General features: G+C 43.0%; 1 protein-coding gene across 7 annotated transcripts in view; it reads left to right on the forward strand.

Moving 5' to 3' along the window:
- Positions 1 to 21,704, forward strand: part of PWWP2A (PWWP domain containing 2A) — a 43,837-nt gene that overhangs the window by 18,347 nt on the left and 3,786 nt on the right. For 2 of the 7 annotated variants that reach the window (XR_008748529.1, XR_008748531.1), the window contains exon 3: positions 20,234 to 20,342. Coding sequence is in view for 2 of the 7 variants with exons in the window: in XM_055812839.1 (XP_055668814.1) it covers positions 12,638 to 12,798 (161 nt within the window). In the remaining 5 variants the exon portion in view is untranslated. The other 5 variants (XR_008748530.1, XR_008748532.1, XM_055812838.1 and 2 more) reach the window with 3 other exon arrangements.

A 21,704-nucleotide genomic window follows, 5' to 3' on the forward strand; every position in this document is an offset into this window, starting at 1 on the left:
TAGTTTTCTGTCTGCTTAGTAAATTGCAAATGATGTCTTTTTGAATTAATGAAATTCCTCGGTGTAGTTGTTGAATATGTATGTTCTTTCAATCTAGGGGGGGAAATGTGACAGGTAGCGATGAGTTTCTAGTACAAGCCTACTTCTCCTTTGAAGATCTTTAGCTTCAGGTAAAATGTATTGGGAGAGAGTAGTTATTCCAAAACTTAGTAAGATTTATTTCCTTTATAAGGAAAAAACAGGAGTGTTTGAAGGTATGATTGCTTCATGAGTGAAGTTAGACGCAAATGCTTGTAAAATGCTTATATGTCTCTGAAATGGAGTTCTACAGGAAACTGAACAAATATTTGTTATTTTTCTAATCAGTTGTAATTTTATGTCAACACTTAAATGAGATAATCATCTCTGATTATATGGTATTTTCTCAGACAGTGCTATCTTTAGTTTCAAACCTACATAACCAACAGCTACCTCACCCGGAGGGGTGTGTTTAGTGGGGATAATTTAGGTTGACTGTGCAAGGCTGAGAAGACTTATTTTTTCCAGCATGCTTTAAAATCTTTTTTTCTAAAGTAGTTTCTAATTGTGATTCGGTTTAAGAAATAGCATATCAGTGGAAGTGAGGAAGGGGTAAGAGTTGCTTCTTGCATTGCTAGCCTTAGGTTTGTTTCCAGTCAACTCTCCGAAGTCCTGAAACTGATTTCCATTCATGTCTTCTATAAGCTTTTGCTAAAGTTGTCAGAGTAGGATAAGAACATGAATTTTGGAAAAGAAATCTTAGTCCCTAGTAGCATTATCATTTATCCTCATGCATGTTCTGCAAAGTACAGTGAAAAACTAGAGCTGCCTTCTTGGCTGAAGAATTCTGGAGAGGAGGCGCTAACATTCAGTGAAAGGCTATTTCAGTTAATCTCTGCTTTCTTTATAATTGTGTTCTAATAAATGCCTACTGGAGTAAGCAAATTCAGTCCATGCAGTGGGATCACTACACTAACTTGTAGATAAAGACTGGAACTGGAAGTGAAGTCCAGTAAGCTTACGATTAAAGGGGCAGTAAGATGGCAGTATTTTGTGCATAAGCCTTTTGGTAAAAGTATATATATACTATTTAAGAACAAACTTGAAAGTGATTTTACAGTACAGAGTTTATAGTGGTTAAAGGCTGAGGTGCTTTCCGTTCTTTTTTCAGTTTTTAAGGGTATAAATAGAAAGGTCATAGGGAACATGAAGGAAAAGAGAGGAACTTGGTGTGTCAAGCCAGCTAGGATGCTGGAGGGACAGCTATGCTGTTTGAGAATGATATGTTACTTTGCAGGGTCAGCAGAAAGGAACGGTGCTCTCCTGTCTTAGAGAGCTTGTAGGAGAATTTTGGTGAAAAGTATCATTCTCCCAGTTAACTGAACTTCATCTAGAATCTACTTCACACTTGTGGAAATAGTGACTTGCCACAGGATTTTGTCAGTTTAAACTGTGTTTACGTAAAGCGTGTCTTGTTTTTTTAGGGTAGGAAATAGCAGCATACCTTTTGGGGATGTAGACAGGCTATACTTGCAATAATACAGTGAAATTGTCCCTATAAATAAAATGAAGTATCAAAAGTTCTGCATAACTAATTTCCTTAAAGCTTCTTCTGACACGGCTGTAGTGGTCGGAGATCATTCACGCTTAACATCAGGACAGCTAAAGGCCCGTAGCACTGAAAACTTCTTGTAGTATCTGTCAGGCTGTCTAAAGATTCATTAGATTCAAGCTTGTGACGTGATTGTAAGCAGCTTCGAATTACTCTTAATCTGTAATAGGAAGAACCTCTGTTTTGATACAAGTCCTTAACAATTACGATGGCAAGTTCCTATTCCACGTTTAAAATACCTCGGCTGCTGTTCTTTGTGACAACTTTGTATTTTAGTGTAAATAGTTCCCTCCTATGGTGTTACCCCGTTAGTGTATTTATAGTGTGTGGAGATTATTAACTAGATAAAATAGGATCCCCTTGTAAGATGGCTTTTCTATTCCCTGCTCATCTTACTGGCATTTCAATGCACCTGTTCTAGTTTGAACTCCTCTTTCCCTGACATCGGTGGCAAAAACTGTTTATGGTAGTTTAGATGAGGTTTTACAAAACTCTTTTCAAATGGTGGTGATTCCTCCCTAAGTTCAAAATATGTCTGCTTCTTGGTTTTAATTGTTAGGTCCTAACAGCAGCTTGTAGTTTCCTATGATTCACTCATACGTTTCAGCCTGTCTTCTGTAATACCTGGGGTGTGCATATCAATCCATAAAGTTCTTAATTTTTTCCTTAAATTAAACTCTTGACACAACTGTGCTTCTGTGAACAGAAGGCCAAATAGCAGTTCCCAGGCATGGCTAAGGAGACAGTGATTTGGCAACTGTCTTGCTGTCGTGCTTTTTCCCTGCCTGGCTTTGTTGTTGCTACCACGTTGGGCAGTGGGGATAACTCTCCCTGGGGCAGCGCTGGCAAGCTTAGTGCCAGGTACCCATGGTGATGGAACTCAGATCCATGGCTCCATTTTTTTTTCCCCAAGAAAAAGCAATCAATGTGCTAGGCATGACGTAGGATAAGCAGCAGCTTGGAAAATTAATATCATTAAGACCAGGACTTTTATACCTTAGAAGACCTGAGCCACCTTGCACATCCAGTAAGGAGAAAAATGGAAGTAAGAGATGGCCCTGCACGCCGTAACCTTCCCAGATAGTTCCTGTACGGGCAGGGCTAAAACTTTCCGGTGCTTGTGCCGATGGAGATGTGTAGTCTTTGATCCTCTCTACCTTCCTACCTATGGTCAGAGGGGATAGTGCTGACAACACAGGCTGCAGGTGTAATTTGGCACAGGGAGCAAATCGGGATCCCCTGTTGCAAGTTTACATTTGGCCTTTGCTCATTCAGTGCGTGAAGGCAAACGGATCTGTGGGATTTATTTGGGCTCCGTGTTTGAGAAGTTACTTTCAAAATCCAGACCATGTGTATTTTGAACAACTGTAATGCAGTTTCTGTGCCAGTGGTTTTAACCTCAGTTCCAATAGTCTTTTCTTCCTTCGCTGGACTGAGGAATATCTGAGGTGTGTAAATACCTGCAGGATAGGTGCGGAGGCAAAGGGGAAACGTGCTTCTGTTTAGTTGCAACTAGGGCAGGAAACAATATTTAAAATTATAAGACAGGGAGTTAAGATTAGCCACTAGAGTATTTATTCCAGTTGTTAACAGTGAAACCTGGAGTGTTTGGAGAGCTGCATAGTTTTTATAATTACAGGTTTTTAAAAACAATAATTAGGCTAATCTCTGTCAGGAACGGGTTAAATTCGTCCTGCATTTGGGTACGGGATAAAATAGGTGATCTACCTTGACCTTGTCACAGCTCTGTTTTCTGTGATTGTGTTATTAAGCATTCTGATTTTGGAAAAACAGGGTCTGTAAAAATATGCATATAATGAAAGATTCTGCCTTATGCATCCTGTTCACAGTCATGCAGGACTCGCACTTGGTACAACGCAAGTACGGCCTTCTAACAACAGAGTCTTAACTTCTACCTGTAGTAAAACTGCACTGCATCTCCTGCCATGGGCCTCTTCTGTGCAAAATCATCTTTGGATGGCATCATTTATATAACGTCCTTTAAATTAGAGTGTTGTGGTTTGTTTTTTTAAAAATAATCTAGGCCTGTTTTCGTGTTTGCTTACTAATGGTTTTGGTGTCAAATATGCTGTATGAATAATAAATATTCTTAGAGGTGCCAGCCATGTGCTGTGAATCTGTGGAAGGCAAGCTGTGTTCACTAGCTTCTTACCATCTCTAAAAGATTCCGCAACAGAAACAACATAATTCTGGTGACAGGATTGGCCTTGCTTGGTTTTAACAGGTGCATAAAGGGGAAGAGGGCACTTGCTTTGCCAGTAAAGTAAACGGATATAATCACAAGCAATTATTTACCTAAATGCTAATTTTGCATAATTTTTTATTTAGGAAAATTCAGGGGTTTCATTTGGCTTTAGGAAACACTATTTAATTGTACTTTTTGCAGTGTTTCAGAATTTTAAAATATGTGGTGCCAGTTTTGGTACTTAGTAGCTCTGGTGAAAAGGAGCTAAGCCCATAAATACGGGTTTTTCAAAGAAGTTTAGTTAGAGTTAGATTCTCAAGTTGTTCTGTATGGCCTGATTAAATGCCTCAGTGGAGACACAGGTGTCTGTATGAATGACATTTCGTAAGTAATCGTGGACTGTGTCATGTAGTCTGGTTCTGTAGTCATCTAAAACTGAAGTAATCTTTACTGATTTTAGCAAGGGGCATATTGTCTCAGCTTTTCTAAGACGTCACTGCCAAAATCAGCCCTAAAATCAGTTGGTGCTTCATATAGGAGCACAGATGAATGTGGTAAGGAACATGTCCTTACGTTTGCTAGTACTAGGAATGATCTAGTTATTTTTGCTGTCCCGTTGGTGACATGTGTGGCACCTCAGTTGGAAAGTGACTGACAACAAAGTTGTGTTCTTTCGGCCATCTGTAGTGTTTGTTTAGTAGGCAGAAATTTTGATTGACACAAGCTTTTTTTGTTTTGGTAGAATTACTGAGAAATGTGTTTGCTAGAGGTTGTAATAACAAGTGGCTGAAGCCTGAGCAATAGGAGAAGGAAATTATCAGGTTACTCTTACTGGTTTCATGATGCTCATTTAACTTGGACATCATGAAAGGCACTGGGAGTGTGTGAAAGCTCCCAAATCAATCCTCATTCCTGAGCCCTTCAACAAGAGAGAGAAGGCTTAGTACTAAAAATAGCTCCCTCCTCTTCCTTTGCTCCCAAAAAAAGAAAAAAAGCAAACCTGTTTTTCTGTATTTTTGCTAGGGAAAATAACCAACCAACCAAACACAAAACCCCACCCCAAAACAACTACAAATATGGGTTTTTTCTGTCTACAAGTTGCTGTTAAAAATCACAGCTGAACGTTTTGAGCATTGAATGTCTTCTTGGTTGGAATATCATATTTAGCAATTTTTTTTTTTTTTGGGGGGGGGGGAATATTCGCTTGAGATTTTTCAAGTGTTGAGGGATTTAGGGACCTAATCTCTTCTGATACGTTTATATGAAAAAGCTGCTTTTAGCCAGGTTTTAGAAATTCTTGATACTGTGTTATATATTCCAGGGAATTAGGCATGTAAACTGAAGAATGTGTTACTGCTCTTGGTTTTGCTTGTAGTTGAGGCCCTGTTGTTGAAGATTGGCTTGGGCTGTAGAGGAGTGCAACAGTTCTGCTTGCTTTTTAGTAATTCATTATCTGAAAGAGAAGTCTATTTTAACTCTTCCTAACTACTTAAAATGTCAGTCCGTAGCAGTAAAATAACATGTGCGGTTTCTTCTGTTGCGTAGTTTTGCATATAGACAAATTATTAGTCCCCTGAAGAAGTTGTATATATGCTACTGTAAATGTTATTAAATTTGAGCTCTCTACTTTAGGAGCTATGTATCTTCTTCACAGTATGTGATGAGAGATGCTGCTATTTTTACTTTCCTTGTCCTTCTGGGCTGCCTTTTCTTCCTCTTGATGGCTGCCTGTTGTCTTTCTGCTTTTCCTTTGCAGAGAAATCCAAATACTTTCAAAGGCAGTGCTTCTCTTTGGACATTAGTGAATACACAGGATCGTGACAATTTTCACGTTAGAAAAATCAGAATCCACACTACAGTGATGACTCCCAGGAAAGTGGCTGTGTAAAACACCGTTGAGTAGAGCAGATGTTCACGACATCAGTGGTGAAAGCCGTGAGCCCCATCAGTACTTGTCCTAACACGCATACTTAAGTTGATTACTGGTGGTAATTTTTATGATGACTCCATAGTCTCCAACAGTTGAAACTGTTTCAAAACGGAGTCCAGAACGCTGTGAGCGCACTGCACGCCACGGGAGAGCCGTACCCTGAGATTAGGCTTTGCTATCACTCGCCTTCAAATTGTGGATTACACGATGAAGTGAATGAACTCACTGAATGATTAGAACACATGATTTGCTGCATTCACAAGGGCTGAGGATTTCAAGGGCATGAATACTGGGCTGACATGGGTGGCTTGCAAGTGTAGAAGCGCAGTCCGTGAGGACGCAGGGACGCTTCATCTTTTGTGACAACTCGGCTCTTTGTACCGTTTGTTCTCTGGGTGGCCGGTCCCTGCTCCGTGTGGTTCTCACAGGGAAATCCGCGGGGTGAGAGAGGTTCCTCCACAGTACAAGGAGAGTAAGATATGTGAGGGCATGTGCGTGGCTTTATTTTTTAGTCACTATATCTGTGGAGCCTAATCTTGTATACTTCTGCCTTAAACCTTTTCTAAGCAAAACACTGCTATGGATCCAAATAAAAGAATGTAACCCCAATTATATTTTAACTGAGCAGATTAGACATCCCCTAATCAGTTTTCATCCCTTATGGCAATGTAGCCCAAGCAGCCCTCTGAAGTCAACTTCACTGTGACAGTGCAAAGGTTCCCATATTCATTAATTTTGCCAAACATGCAGCTAACAAGTGCATGTTAGTATGTATAGGAACAGTGAGATTCTGTAGTAGTTAGAAACACTCTGGAAATTAATAAAATAACAGGGGGTTTGCCTTCAGATCATAACACCCATGAAAGCAACTGGTCCATTTGCTCTTTCACCTTCTGTTGTCTCAGTTTTCTTCCATTCTATAATCACTTCAACAAAGATTATAATGCCACTGGCAAGGCAGCTTTGTATTTCAGTTTAAAGGCTGTGTGAGCAACCAAGTGGGAACAGTTTTTATAGTACTTGTAATAAAGAATGAGAAGCAAAATACAAAGAAACTTTGATATATTCCACAACTGTGAGTCATCTGCTTCTCTTTTAAGTAAATGTAATTGCTATAATAGAAGTTCTTGGTAGTTTGACCATAATGAATGCAGTGTACACGCGCAGTTTTGTGTGAAGATCAATAGCCAAAAGAAGGCACAGTCTCATCTGCGTGGTTTTCACCTGGAGGGAAGAATTGGTATCTCATCTGGGTCATGTTCTGAAAAGGGGAGGATTAGCTGATGGTTTTCACATTTTAGAAAGCAAGCAAGTCTAAGACGTGGAAGAAAGTAACGATTAACTGGGTTTGGCTACGGGTTGTATTGCTGCAATGGCATGTTGTCTGCCTCGTCACACTTTGCATTTCTCAGTATACGAAAAAATCTGGTTTATTACAGGCTGCATAGCACAACGGATGTAAAATGCTAGCTATATGGAATAGATAGTGCCCTAAGCTTGCTTTTTTTTTTTTTTTAACTCTAAAATACAGAAAGGTCATGGACACCATTAACTTTAATCCATCGCTTCAGTTTCCGCTTGTTCTTGGTAGTTACTTGGTCCAGCAAAATTTCATAATATCACTCTGGCTTTGAGCACCAAGTTCTTCAGTGAGCAGTACAGTGTTTGCGTAGGTCTTTGTACAGGTAGATACCCTGTTGTGCTGTTTGCTACATGATGTGTAATTTCCCTTAAACTCTGCTGGTAAAGTCCCGTTTAAGCTCAAAAAAGTTGATACTTGAATTTTCTGTGAGTTTTTAGCATCTTTTCATGGTGTACTGTTTTCTGGAAAGCAAGAGTAGTACACCCAGTAAGAATTGAGGCAGGCAAGGAGGTTAATTGTTTTCTTTTTTAAACCACTGTCAATTCTTTACTCCTGTTAACTGGCTTTTTTTCTAGCATAAGTCTCAACAAAAGGCAATATTTTACATGAATTCTGTTGAAACCCTGCCTTAAGTGAAGGATGTGCTATGCTATCAATTAATCATATGCAAAGCAGGTTAAGGACAATAGTAATGAGCTACCTGTTATTTTATTTCCCTCTTCTATTTGAACACTTCAGATACAGCTTTTTTCCCTGACCTAACCTGATGTCAGGATCTATATGTATTTTATTGGAAAGATCGACACTAAGTTTCTCTTTAGGCTTCCTTCTTGAAGTTTGCATGTCATGATCGGATTAAATAACTTGACAGGTATAATGTAAAGGTAAAAAAAAATATTAAAAAAATAAAGATTTTTGTCTCCTTAAACCAGCAATCCCCAAACATTTTTGCTATGTGGATCATATCTTAGTAGGATGTACTATGTGGGCAGTTCATCTGCTGCTGTGACTGTAGGCACAGCTTTCTGCCTTTGCTGATGCGTAAAAGTAAAATCAGGAAGGAATTTAGTAACATTTTAATCTTTGAAAAGAAGTTTAGTACCTAAAACAACAAAAAACTGAAAACGTGAGCAGGAAGATCTCAATGAGAAACTCACAGATGACATATGGACCAGAGTTAGGGAGCCACTTTTCCAGGAAAATAAAGTTTGTTTCCTTTGTTCTTTTTTCCTTTTTTTTTTTTTTCCCCTTTGCAAAGCTGTGATCTGAGGGAGTGACACTTAACAAGCATGCTTAACTTTTAGTGTGTGCCAAAGTCAGTAAGGAAACTTGAAGTACATGTTTAAAGCCAAGCACATACTGATTATTATTGGGAATTCTATCCCAAACATGTATTTACTACTTAGATCTGCCATGGGTGTATGCACACCTCTTGTATCATTTTTTTTTGACATGGAGAGGAAATAGGGCAGTGAGGAGAACATACAGTTGTTGTCAAGGGAACTTTATTTGCATGAAGAAGTCACAATTTTTACTTTATTAACATTAAGAAGTTTGACCTAGTGCTATATTAGGTCTGGGATTAGATATTCAATATCCGTTGGTTTTAGTTTTTATAAACTTGAGATTTTCTGCTGGTAAAACAGAAGACTGGACTATAATAGAGGATGAAACTAATAATGTTTCTGGAGTCACTGCTGATGATGTGTAAATGTCAGTGGGAGAAGCGAAGATCCTGGTGCTCACTAAGGGTGTCCTGGAGTCTCTCAACAGCAAGAATCAGAGGGTAAAAGAGCTGTAGGAACCGGCTTGGGCAGGAACACGGGTGTCAGGTATGTTACTAACAGACTTTGCCAAGTGTTGATTCTGAAAATCGCTACAACTGCATCGATTGCCAAGTTGGTAGATGGGGAGTGAAAAGTAAAACTGCCTGCCATCAGAGGAGGGAGCACCAGTTAAAGGTTGAAGTGAACTGGCCATCTCCTTAGACCAAGTAGTAGCTGCGTGCACGCTCAGATAACAACCAAATTCTTGTCTCATTTATTCCTTTGCAGATCGCAGCAGCCTGCTGGCTAGCAGTAGTCTCACTGAGGCTTGAGTTTGGAAGTGTGGGTGCTGGAACACCCGGGCTGAACTGTTAGCCGACTTGTTGACATTTCTGGGTCTGGTTCTCTGGCATAATAGAAAAGCTTCTCTTTACAAGACTTGATGGATGCATGATGCTAATTTAATATTAATTTTATTTTGGAGAATTTCTTATTGGTGGTATGCTTTAATACCCAGTGTTGGTTGTTTTGCAGCCTGGAATACTGTGGTGTTCAGTTACCGGCACCAACAGTAAGTACTACTGAGTACAGTGGAACTTTGTCCACATCCTTCTCTTTGTAGAGGCTCTGCAGGCTTATTTCATGCATCTTGGAGTGGACCATAGCTAAAACAGGTTTAATTAGGTATCAGTTTTCAGTATTATGCCCGAATGAGGACCTGTTGGATATAACTAGCCTGCTGTCAGCGTAAAGCAGCTCAGTGCATCTGTGCCTGGATCTGTTAAATTTCGTCATTAGCACTCATTGCTTCTGTTTCCACTTTCCGAAAATTTCATTCCTATTTTAATTCTACTGCATTGTATAGGATATGAAATGAATTATTTCTCTGTGTTTTATGTTGTACTTTTGTGGGACAGTGAGCAGCAGAGCAATTGAGAAACTCCGTAGTTACCCCCTTTGTCTTCCCTGCCTCCTCTTGTGGCAGGACCGTTTCACAGACGCCTCTCTCTTACTTCTCAATTGTTTTATTATTTTTTTTAATATTATTCAGAAGAGTTGTCTGTTTAGAAAGAACTTTAGGATGTTCCTGTCCATGGTATGAGTCTTAAAATTCCGTTGTGTTTTTCACAATGCTGTTGTCAGTACTGGAACATGTATGTGTACCTCTCGGGTAATCCTAGCAGTCAAAAACTCAACAGAACGGTAAAAGGAATCAACAAGACTGGCCTGTTGGAACCTTTTTTTGTTCTTCTGAGCGTTGTTGGAGCAGATGATCTCCAGAGGCCTCCAACTTAGATTATTCTAGAGCAATGTTTCCTCCATGCAACACAAGAGGCAGGTCAGTGCAGACGGTGCGGGCTCTGCACTACCCTAAGTGGTTACTCATGCCGTAAGTGGTGGTCTCGTGCAGCAGTTATTACTTGGACTGCTTCTATCTGCTTTATCATCATTTCTTCCCAGTTCTGTGGAGCAAATGGGAAAATATAAGCAATAACGGAAAAGAAACACGATTAGCAGGTTTATACTTCAGTGCTGCCATGCACATGTTGGTCTTGCATTTGGAAAGGTGTTACAAGGTCAGGTTTAGCTTTGCGTTGTGAACCATACACATCGTTGTACAGACATTGTATATTAATCTCCCTCTTTCGTTGGCTATCTTTAAACATCTTTAAAAAAGGAAAATCTCTCTGGATGCTGAAATGGGGTGAGATATAACATAGATTGGTATGGTAGCTCCTCTTAAAATTCCAGTCAACTGAGGAGTTTGTTCACTTGTGTATGTCTTGTGATAATGTAAATTTTTTTTTTTTTTTTTGTCTTCTGCACACAATGCACGAAGCAGGTGAACCGGTAACTTTTCTGACCACCTCAGATTTTGCTTACCTATTTTTGCAATATATACTGGAAGACATTTAACCATTTTCCCTTTCTCTCCCCTTTTCAGCTCAGAGACACTAGTCAACTGCTGTTTTTATGGAACCTCACTACACTGCCACGAAGAGCACCAGCTCATCAGGACTGAAAGAAATCTGAGACTGAATTGTCCTATTTTTCCTCTGAAATCTTCACCAAGTAGTAAACATTTTTTGAAGGGGAAAGGGGGTAAATATGTTAAAGCTCCCCCTCTCACCCTGTTAGGGCACCTGTACCTAATGTACATTTTCTTTCAAATTTAAAAAGATGTTAGGAAATATTTTATAAAACTTTTTTGCAATAAATGACGCATGAAATTATTAAAGACTATAAGACACTTACATGCAAGGAACCACTTGAATTATTAGTATGAAGAATCACTGCAAATAACTGGGTTTTTTGTAATGTGACAGTCACGTTTGTATGTTTTGATAGGTGCCAGTGATGGAGCCAATTGCCTGGGAAGTTGACTGTAACTTTTGAACTTTTATTTTAATTCTTAACTTTAGCATTGCAATTTTCCATTCTATGAGGCTTAGTTAGTATTTAGTGCAGGTGTTAGCAGAGCTGTGATCTGTGATCAAAAGCATGTCCAAAATCAATTGTATTGTAAAATATGAACAGTCCTGCTATATGAGACCAATATTTCCCATAGAGGTGATGGAAAGGACAGTGACCACAAATTCCATGTATCTCTGTATTATGGGAAAGCTCCTTCTGTGTGAATATGGTTGCATTTTATTTATGCTATTGTAACACTTAGGGAATTGAGGATTGTGGAATAACGTTAAGAAGGGCTACAACGCAGAGAGCAGCATTTTGCTTATAATACTATATCAAGATGGCAGTCATGAATGGAGAGTGATGAAATGGAATGGCATTTCTATTTCAAATCATGGGTTAATTTTTCCTTTTGACATAAATATTTTTCAGATAGGTAACTAGTAGAACAAAGGTTTTATTAGTGTTTCTGATGGTTGTTCATCTGAGTTGCATTGACTTCTCTGAATAGCTGTAAATTAAAAGAAACAAACCCAGTGGGTTTTATCCATTTTATTCCCCTCCCCCAAAGCCGTTTGGTAAGACTTATTTCAGTGGAGCTTGTGAATGCTGGACACGCTGCTGAAATATTGACTTATTAAATATTAATTTATTTGTCACTAATTATTTGACATTGTGTGCACATTTTCTCAGCAGTATCATTTCTTACAGACTTTTTAGCAGGGCATTTATTATATAACCTGGGAAAATAAATATTTGTTTTGAAGAAATGAAACTGTGCACATAAAAGTCAATTTTTTTCGTTCTATAGAAGTGAAAAGACTTGTAGTAAACGCTTTCCTCCTTACTAATATCCTGATTCAATTGGAGAAATTACAGTGTCTTTGTCTAGATAATTTAAAAAAAGAGATACCTTTCTGAGAGGCATCTGTATCAGCACAAAGACAGTTTCACAGCCTTCGTGTATGGAGCCTGAATTAATCACGTAGAATTTGAAGTCAGGACAGCTCTATCGTTTGGCTTTCATATTGGCAACAGGTTTATGCTTGCTAAACAATCGGAGAGGGGTGAAGTGAGAGGCTGGGACAGGCATCCCCATCCAGGATAGGGGTATCGTGATACATACTGAGGCAGTTCACGCTTCGTGCTGGTTCAGTTTCTATTTTTCAGAAGTAAATTCTCTATTTAAAAAGCCAGAAGTTAAATACTTACTGCCTACTTCTTAAAAACTAGCTGTATAATGCTGGACAGTAGGTTCAAATTGTACCATTTTCATAATAAGCTAAAGCTTTTTTCTTTTTTTTTTTCTTCTTTTTTTTTTTTTTAGATTTGAGATTAATGTTTGTTCTACAGTGCTTTTCCTTTTCACCAGTCGAAGAGGATCAGCAGTCTGGTCCTGTTCGTGGCCTGAGACGTGACTACAACTTAGAAAAATTAGACATCCGAGCTGAGGAAAGGGGAGGCGATTTGATGGCGTGTATGTGCTAGCCTTTCACCTCTGGAGACCAAACCCCAGTTCTATTGACAATAAATGAGGGTCTTGGCCTAATAAATTACATTTTTACCTACAAAAAAAAAACAAAAAACAAAAAAACAAAACCCCCAAACAAAATAGAAACCACCAAACAACATGGCACAAACCAGTTTCTGCTCAGGAAAAAGGCCCAGGACTGTAATAGCAGGGTTATTGCACATGGATTGAAAACTGATTGATGTTGTAAGTAGAAGCCAGTAGTGCCTGCCTGTGTGACATCTTAACCAGTGCTCTTATTTCCTCACCATTGTGAGCACTTGTGCACAGCAGCTGAAATATAAAATAATACACTTAAAGAGAGATGCAGGTCTCTGCATTGGAGAATATGGGTATATAAGCAAATAGCATAAAAATAGACAAGGTAGCTAACTGTATTTGCGTTTGTTTTCACAGAAAGTATTGCAGCCATTTTGTTTGAAACCAGATTTTCATTTTGAAATGAAATTGTCAGGGATATTCTAGTGATAGAGAATTACAGTAATGTATTGCTTTTCACTTTTTTGCTTTAGTTGCTTAATATTTAAGCTTTGCTCCGTGCTACCTTCTTGTCTGTATATTGAATGGTCACTATGCCTCTTTCATTTTGTAGACTTGAATGAGGAAAATATGATTCACCCTTTAAGGTTTGCTGAGAAGTAAATGATAAAGAATGTTGTGTAACATTTATTCAAATAAAGCCTTGATTTTTTTTCAGTGCTCTTTTAAAGGGAAATAATGTTGAATAATGCTTTGATGTCTTAACTTTTCTTGGTTTATTAGTCCTTGACCCAAAAGCCCAAAAGTTAATCCCCCCTGCCCACCCCTCTGAATTAAAGGAAGATTAAACTGAGGTTACTAGTCAACTACTGGAAGTCTATCATGTGGACAAGCCTCTATCCAACCTTACCTTTCACCACAGCAGCCAAAAGATACCAAGTGATGCTCAACCAGCTGGATGCTTCTCACAAGCAATAGGAAAAAACTTTTTTTTGTGTAAATAGCAAGAAAAGATTATGCGTACATTGTAGAGACAGAATCAAAGAAGCCTTGATGGCTCTGTTCTGTGGCTGCAACTGAGAAGCACTAGGTCCTGGTAGAGGAGGAAGGTGGGTGTCATGGGAGGTTTGTGCCCCTTGCAGACGCAATTCCAGCGCAGTCGGTGAGGGCCGAGCGAGCTGCAGAGCTGGGGGTGAGCTCAGGGCTCCCCCAGCTCTGCTGGGCACAGCACAGCTCATGTGAGCAGACGAGGTCCTTGCTGTCGCAGCGAGGCACCAAGCCGGGACACAGGACAAGTGCTTTGCCGTGGGCTACCTGCGTGCTGCCTGCTGATCTTTTCTTTGGCTGCTTTTTGCTCCTATGCTAACGGGTTCAGCCAAGGCTGTCCGTTGCAGGTAAGTGGAATTGGGTATTTCTCATTTAGGGAAGAAATGCCCTGCGCTGAGCTGCGTTACCTGGCCATGGTGCCTGCAGGAGCGGGAGCACGTTGTGCTGTACCCGCTGGCTCCTGCGCCAGAGCTCTCCATCTCTGCCACTGTGGCCCGAGGGCCACGTTGGCAAATACTTCTTCAAACCTCAGAATCTGTAGAATTGCACTCTGCCATTAAATAGAAGGTAGCATTTATCTAGATTTTTTTTTCCCCCGCTTGCATTTTTATTACTGTAAAGAAAAGATATCCTCATTTTCGTTGAGTTCCTAGGTTAAACAAAAAATAATCTGCTCAGGTGAACTCGACTTCTAGGAAGTTCTTATTTCAAGGTAGCATTAATTTTTTTTATGGTGCACAGCGTGTCAGGAACTATTGGGTGGTACAGAGGTACTAACCCTTTTGTAAGTAAGGTGTTTTGTTGCAGGGACCTGTTGTCGATAGTCAGAAGTCTTTCCCCAAAACTGAATTAACTTCTGGAGTGATGTGATCATGTGCACGTACAGTGTTTGTAGCGACTGCGGTCTTGGCCCTGGGCCTCTGTGATGCTTCTGAAACCAGCTGGTGCCTCCTGTAACTGTGAGTGAACGTCCACATCTGTCTGTTGCTTGGAGCAGAGCTCCAACATACGTGTTTTTCTTTGCCTTCATGGAGTTGTTTCTTATTCTGTCCGGATTACAGGAACTCCCATCCTCTTTCTCTCATTATTCATTCATCCTTGCAGCAGTTCCCCTTGAATTGGTTATCCTCATTAGGCTGTGGTGGAGAGGGGAAATCCTGCTGAAATGTAATTGCTCGCTAATGGCTTTTCCTTTGTGACATTGTGTTGGTAGCGTCTCACTGTGGGAGTCTGCTGGATTTGCTGCGTGACTGCGAAGCCCACAAGAGAGGTTAGCCAGACAGATTTCAGAGTTCTGCAATTACTCCATTGATTAATCTTCACTCCAGTAGTTCGGTGACAAAAGTATAAAAGTAACCCAACCTTCAGTGATGAAGCCAGTCCTACACAATGCCGCTCAGTAATGGTGTTTGCTGCTGCCCTGAAGCATCAAAAGGGTGATACTTAATGAGGGCAAAAGTGCACTGAGCAGCTGCTCTGTGCCGCTCCTGGTGCAGGAGGGTTTTGTCATGGCTTGCCAGCTAAAGTGTGAGGGATTGGGACAAAGAAACGAGATTTCTTTTAGGATGAGACCAGTGGGCAGGTTTCTTAAGGAAACTGGGTAGATCAGCAACAGAGAGATGTTGTAGTACATTCAGACACTGTCACATGCTCATTATTGTTAAGCAGTATGTGGTGAGGAGCACAGGGCGAGGATGGAAGCAGTCACCTGCCTGAAGCCTTACCTGGGGTTAAGGAAGTCACACAAGGGATGCTCACGTTACCTTTGTGTTCCCTGGGCTACTCTCCCTGACCGACAGCATCTCCCCAGGCTGCGAGGAGCGGAAGGGGCTGCTGAGATTTGCATGGCGAGGTCCTTCTCATGCTTTTGCGCTTCCCGGAAAGTTGGGAATGCCACCAGGCTGGAAGGATTCTGTGGTGTGAGGCGTGGTGGTGTGTTGTGAGGAGCACCTGTGGTGCAGCAGAGAACCCCAGCCGCTTTGCAAAGCAGCTCATCCCTCTGTGCAGTCAGAGGGAAAGCAGCACTCAAATGGCCGAATGCGAAGGTGGGCATCGAGGCTGGCAGCAGCGCAGTGCAGCAGCGGCGGCAGCGTCCGCAGGCCTCCGAGCAGCCGCCGGGGCAGAAACAAGCCCGTGTGCGTACTGGCCGTGGGATCAACTGCTGATCACTGTCATGTTTTTGTTTTGTTTTGTTTTGTTTTGTTTCTCTTGCTCACTTGTCCTTGCTCAAGTCATGGTAGGTGGATTTGTCATTCTCCCTCTTTGTGCAGGGAGGGCGAGTGGAGGCAGGGCTTTCGGAAAGCAGAGCGCTGTGAGCTCCAGCCTGTGCTGGGTGGCAGTAGGGAAAGGATGACGTTGTTTGCTGGGTCATACAGCTGTTTTTTATTCGCATTCTGTAGCCTGCTTTTATGATCTGCTCCTGCTTTTCCCTTGAGTGTTTTTGTGGTCTTTGTTTTCACTCCTGTGTTGGGTTTGGAGCACAAGCCATGGGCACTCCATGGTGGGCTGGCTGGACGTTCCTGCAGGTGGTTTTGGGTTGGCCTGAATGTGGGGTAAATATGTAAAGCCCAGGAGGGGTAGCTGTAATTTCAAAATCCAGATTTTCAGCTAAGAGCTCCACATCTCAAGATCTTAGGGACTGGAATTTCCAAATGTGGTTGTCTTGGTCCTTAAATACTAAACTCAGGCTGTGCCTGCTGGAGGGCTCGTCCAAACACTGAAGCACTCTGAGCCATCGGAGGAAGGGGCTGAGGGCTGCAGAGTGCACAAGGATGAAGGCTGGTCCATGCTAAATATAAGATTCCAGAAATACTAATACTGTTCAGGTGGATATGGATAATCCCTTCGTGATTCACTCAGTTTGCTCTGTTTGCCTTTTAAAAAGACAACATGGCAAATGAGCTGTGAGACCAGGGGCTGGGGTGGCCGTACTTTGTACACCTTTTCATTAACACTGCAAAATCGTATCGGAAGCCATCAGTCCCATCTTGGCTCAGTAAACTCGCTGCTGGCTGCAAGTACCGTGGCCTCAGCTGTATTTGAGCTTGCAGCAGGGACACAAAAGTACAATGCGGCACAGAGCGAGCTGCAGCTTCAAGGGCAGGTCAGGGCTGTAGCCGTAGGCAGTAAATCAGCTTCCAGCCTCCTTCTTTTCCAAAGTTTCCAAATACTGAATTCTTCCTTCCTCAGGTGGAAAAGTGCCCTATGATGGAGTGCTACAGGCAAATGAGCAAATGGAAATGTGTCTGTCTTCACTGAGATAAAGGAAGATAGATGCGCTTGTGAGAAGCTGTGCTCAAATGCAATTAGGCAAGCAGAGCCCACCCCCCGCTGCCTCCCCAGGGACCTGTTTTATCACTTGGCACTCGCCAGCACCGATGCAGGAATACATTTAGGAAGCTATTCCAGAGCTACTGCTTAGACTAGATAATACCATCCCTCCTCCTGACATCCCAGTTCACCGATGTGTCAGTCTGCAGGGAGGGTGCTCAGCACCTCCCGCACCGCTGCGCTCTGGACCGGCTGCATCTCACGTGCCAAAGTTAGAAATGGAACGGAAAAACCCACCCGACAACGTGTGTTTATCCCAGATGAAGGGGCACGACCAGTGCCTGGGAGCTTCAAGTCTCGTTTACTGTGGCTGGTGGAGGGTCAGGGTCTTGGTCAGCAGCTGCGGGGGACCCACACTTGTGCACCCGGAGACCAGCACCCACCCAGTCACTGCAGGGAGCTGGCAGATGTGGTGCAGGCTGCACTGGGAGCCAGGACCAGAGCATCAGTCTCTGTCGGGTTAGGAAAGGCAAACCTGTTTCTGCTGCGGCCGCTCAGGGAATACTGGCTTTGTAAATGCTCTTCACGAGAACTGGCAGACGAGAAATAGGCAGGTCCGGGGATTCCAGGCTGGAGTTGTAGCTGCAGATGGTGTGGTTTGCAACTGGGGGGATTACCACCAAACATGCAGAATCAGAAAAATGTGGTTTATTTTAGCTTTCCGTTGGTTTGGGACCTTTAATCTATAAAGGACTTTGCTTTGTCAGGGTAGGCTGCAATGACTCTGGCGGAATGCCACAGCAGCCGAGAGCCTGACAATTTACTGTGCCCTGGCAGCCAAGCGGACTGCCCAGAGCCTCTGCCGATAAAAGACACTCCCCAGCAATTACATCCTTTTGAGCAGGAGGCTGCACAGGTTTAAAAAATTAAGTTGCTGAACAAGAAGACGCTGGGATTCTTCTAAACAGGGAAAGCTTGTGAATGAGCAACTTATTAAGGCTGCACATTAAACGTGCCCAACACATCCTTACCTGCTGTTAAAAGGAGGCGGCACTTTGATATAATTGGTTCTTGGCTGCAGCAGCCAGCAACAGAGCCTGGCTGTTGCAATAATCTCTTGGGAATAACACAGCTAATTAAAGCCTGGGAACTGGTGACCAGCAGCTTCTCCTTTCTCTCCAGCTCTGTCTGTGCTAATCAGAGGTAGGTGGATGTCAAGGAAGTTTTGTGCTGCAATGTGCTAATCAAGGACGGAAGAAATCAGCTTCAAAGCTGGGTGCTTGATCAAATCCTAAATATCCCAACACGACGAGCTGAGAGAGATTTCACATCCCTGCGTACTGGCTGCTGGGAGGGATCGGCAGTGCTGTGTACAGTACGTCACGGGCACGGCGTGGGTCCAGTCCCACAGCCCCTTTTCTGAACTCCAGAGCGTTGCCTCCTGCTGCCTCGTGTGGGGCTGGTGTTCTGGGAGACAGATCTTATGATATGAATCAATGGAGAGCTGTTTTTTCATTAAGAGATGCTAAATCCCCCAAGTCTTTGGTGAGGTTGAGGGAACTACGGGTGTTCAGCTCCTCTGAAGGTCAGGCCTTGGGACTCTCACAGTCAGAATGCAGAATTAGCTGCAAAAACCTCCTTTTGCCCAAGCCACCTTTCCCAGCAGCTCTGCGCGCCGGGGGGTTCGGCAGAGCCGTGTGGATCAGGGTACCCATGTTTTATGCCCCTTGAAAGCACCCTGCAAGCTGAGCTCATCTGGCGGACCTGGTGTTGTTCTTTTCCTGGGGGAAACTGATGGACTTTGCTGGTTACTCCTGATCTGCCACGGGCCGGGCTGGCCTCTGTTTTATGGCACCTGCCTCAGCTGGGTGCTCCAGTAAGGCCAGTTCAGGGCAGGCAGCTGTACTGGGCGCAGTGCAGCCCACCGCTGCCGCTGCCAGTCACAAGTGGGCTGAGCGAGTTCCTTGCTCGATGGAGCTGGATGAACTTGCTAGCGGAGGGCTGGTCCTGCTGGAGACCTGGGAGAAGGGGCAGGAGAAGCGAGAAGCGAGCGGGGCTGCGCGGCCCGGGATGTGCGGTGGCGGCGGCGCAGTTGGGCCCGTGTGGGGCTGGCACGGCCCGTGTGGGGTGCCAGCTGCAGCCGAGGGAGCCCACCCCAGTTTGTGGTTTAATGCCGGGGTCCTGAGGGGAGGTGAGAGCACGCAGAAGCGGGTAGCAGCGCGGCTGTGCCATGCACGCAGGGGAGGGGGACAGGGCCGCCGTGCCAGGAGGCGAGAGCAGGCGGGAAGGAGTAAGGTGGTGGGTAGAAAGAGGGGACGGGGCCTTGCACGCTGCCAAGGGCAGAAAGAGCAAAAAGCCAAAGGGCAGCCACTGGCAGGGTGACAGAACCAACCCGGGGTGGTTCCTCTGCTGACCTGGTTGCGATGCTGCGCCGGGTTTGCTCAGAGGGCTGCGTGACAGGGCGCCACAGCGTGTGTGTTCGGAGGAAGAGAACCGAGGGCATTGCCCCTCCTGCTGCGGCGAAGGGACACCAAATAAACAGGCTCTTGACAAGGTTTGTGGAGCCCTTCTCCGTAGCTGTGCTTTGCTGAGGAGACGGTAAGACAAGGCTTTTTCTGGGGCTGAGTGTTTGCCTTCTCAGGAAGCTGGGTATACAGCTTAGAGGTTTCCAAAAGACTGATTTTGGAAGCCCTGTGGGTCAGCCACCGCCGAGCACGGCGCTGCAAGCGCCGAAATGCAAGCTGCAGCTCTGAGCCTGGGAAGGTTACAAAGACCCAGCCAGCATCTGCTGCCAGGGATAACCACAGGAAGGAGAACAGATTGAATTACCGAGTACGGGACACTACAGGAACCCTGTGAAGTTATTTATAAGACCTTAGCGTTTCTTCCAATCCCCTGAACAAATGCAGACAGACGCTGGAAAGGGCTGTACTTCACGCCACATCTTGGATTTCTGGCATGGAGATCTCCATCGTGGGGAAGGTTGTTTTGAGCGGCTGAGTCCAGCCCTGCTGGGGCAGCTCACCTGCTGGATGTTTTAGTAACGTGGGGTTTACGCTAACCCGAACACCCACTCTGAACCTCCTCTGTGTCCAGGTTTGATCCGGGAGGTGGAGCTGGCTTGAGTGGCGGCAGAGAAGTGGAGGGTGAAGACATCTCCCTTGGGTATCCCACTCCTATCACGCATGAAGAGGAAGAGGTAGAGGTAACAACAGTGATACAATCTGAAATTCAGTGTTGTAAATATCTCATACCGAATTATCAGAGAGCACGTACGGGTTTCTAGTTCTTCATTCTTACTTGTAATAGTCCTCTAAAATAAGGCGGTTTGCAGTGTTTCACAAATGAGGAAAAAAATGATATAAGCTTTAGGATATGGTAATGTAGCAGAATGACTCAACTGACTGGACTGGTAATTAGTGGGTATTACCTGTTCAGGAGGGGCGGAGTAAGGAGAGGAAGAAGCAGCAGCTTTAAATACTGTACACTCAAATGGCTACCGAGTGCGTATGGATGAGCGTGATAACAAAGCTCAGGAAACAGAACTAATGGCCCCCAGAAAACAGATGGGCTATTTTTCAGGCACCCTTGTAATGAAAAGATAAACTGCTGGAGACATACTGGGCAATCGGAGTTTCTGAAAATTACTTCTAGAAGGGCCTTCTAATGCGGTATCTTGGATATGTTACTTTGAGCCATTTTACAGTGTCTAGGGACAAAAGTCAAGTGTCCTGGAAGTCGGTGGTTATAGACAGAGAGTCTGGACTGTGCACGCTACCCACATAAAAACATACATATTTTTTCCATTTCTATCCCTGCTTTAGAAACATAAAACTAGAAGGAAAAATAGGATACACTTGACTAGAAATAAGCAAATGAAAAAGAAGAATGTATATTTCTAAGATGCTAGACAAAGGAAATACAAAATTATTCTAAAACTGCAACATGAGGTAGTCCTTGGCTATATAACCAGGAGGTTCAACAGTGATACGAAGGTAGCAATTAAAAAAATAAATCTAATGCATATGGGAAGAATAAATAGTTGTGATAAACTTGATGTAAGAGAATATAATCTCGATAAGGAAAGCTTATAAAAAACATGGCTAACAAAGATGAGGATGATACAAGAGAAATTTTAATCTATTAGGAAGAAAAGCAGTGCCCAAAACATGGTGGGGGCCTGTTGCAGACCATAAAAGTAGTGGTGTTTGGTATTTCTCAAGTTAAAGCAAGTGGTATGATGAAATTGCCATTATTAGCAACCAGGCAGGACTGAAAATAAGCCCAGATATTTCACCTAAAACAGCCAGCGGGGTCACCCATTCGCCTTTAATGTACACTGGATACAGTGACAGGACAGTGGAGCAACAGAGAGGAAACCCCAGGTAAACACAGGCTGGTTAATCTGACACCTGGGCTAGGAATCCGAAAACAGGATCAGAAATCCATTAATAAAGAATTAAAGGCAAACATGCAATTAAAATCCATTAAAAATAGACCTTGTCATTCAACCAGGCTTAGTAAGTCTAATTATAAAGACGCATTACCTGGCATGGCACCCTGCAGT

Source organism: Falco peregrinus, chromosome 8 (assembly GCF_023634155.1).
Source record: "Falco peregrinus isolate bFalPer1 chromosome 8, bFalPer1.pri, whole genome shotgun sequence".
Lineage (NCBI taxonomy): Eukaryota > Metazoa > Chordata > Aves > Falconiformes > Falconidae > Falco > Falco peregrinus.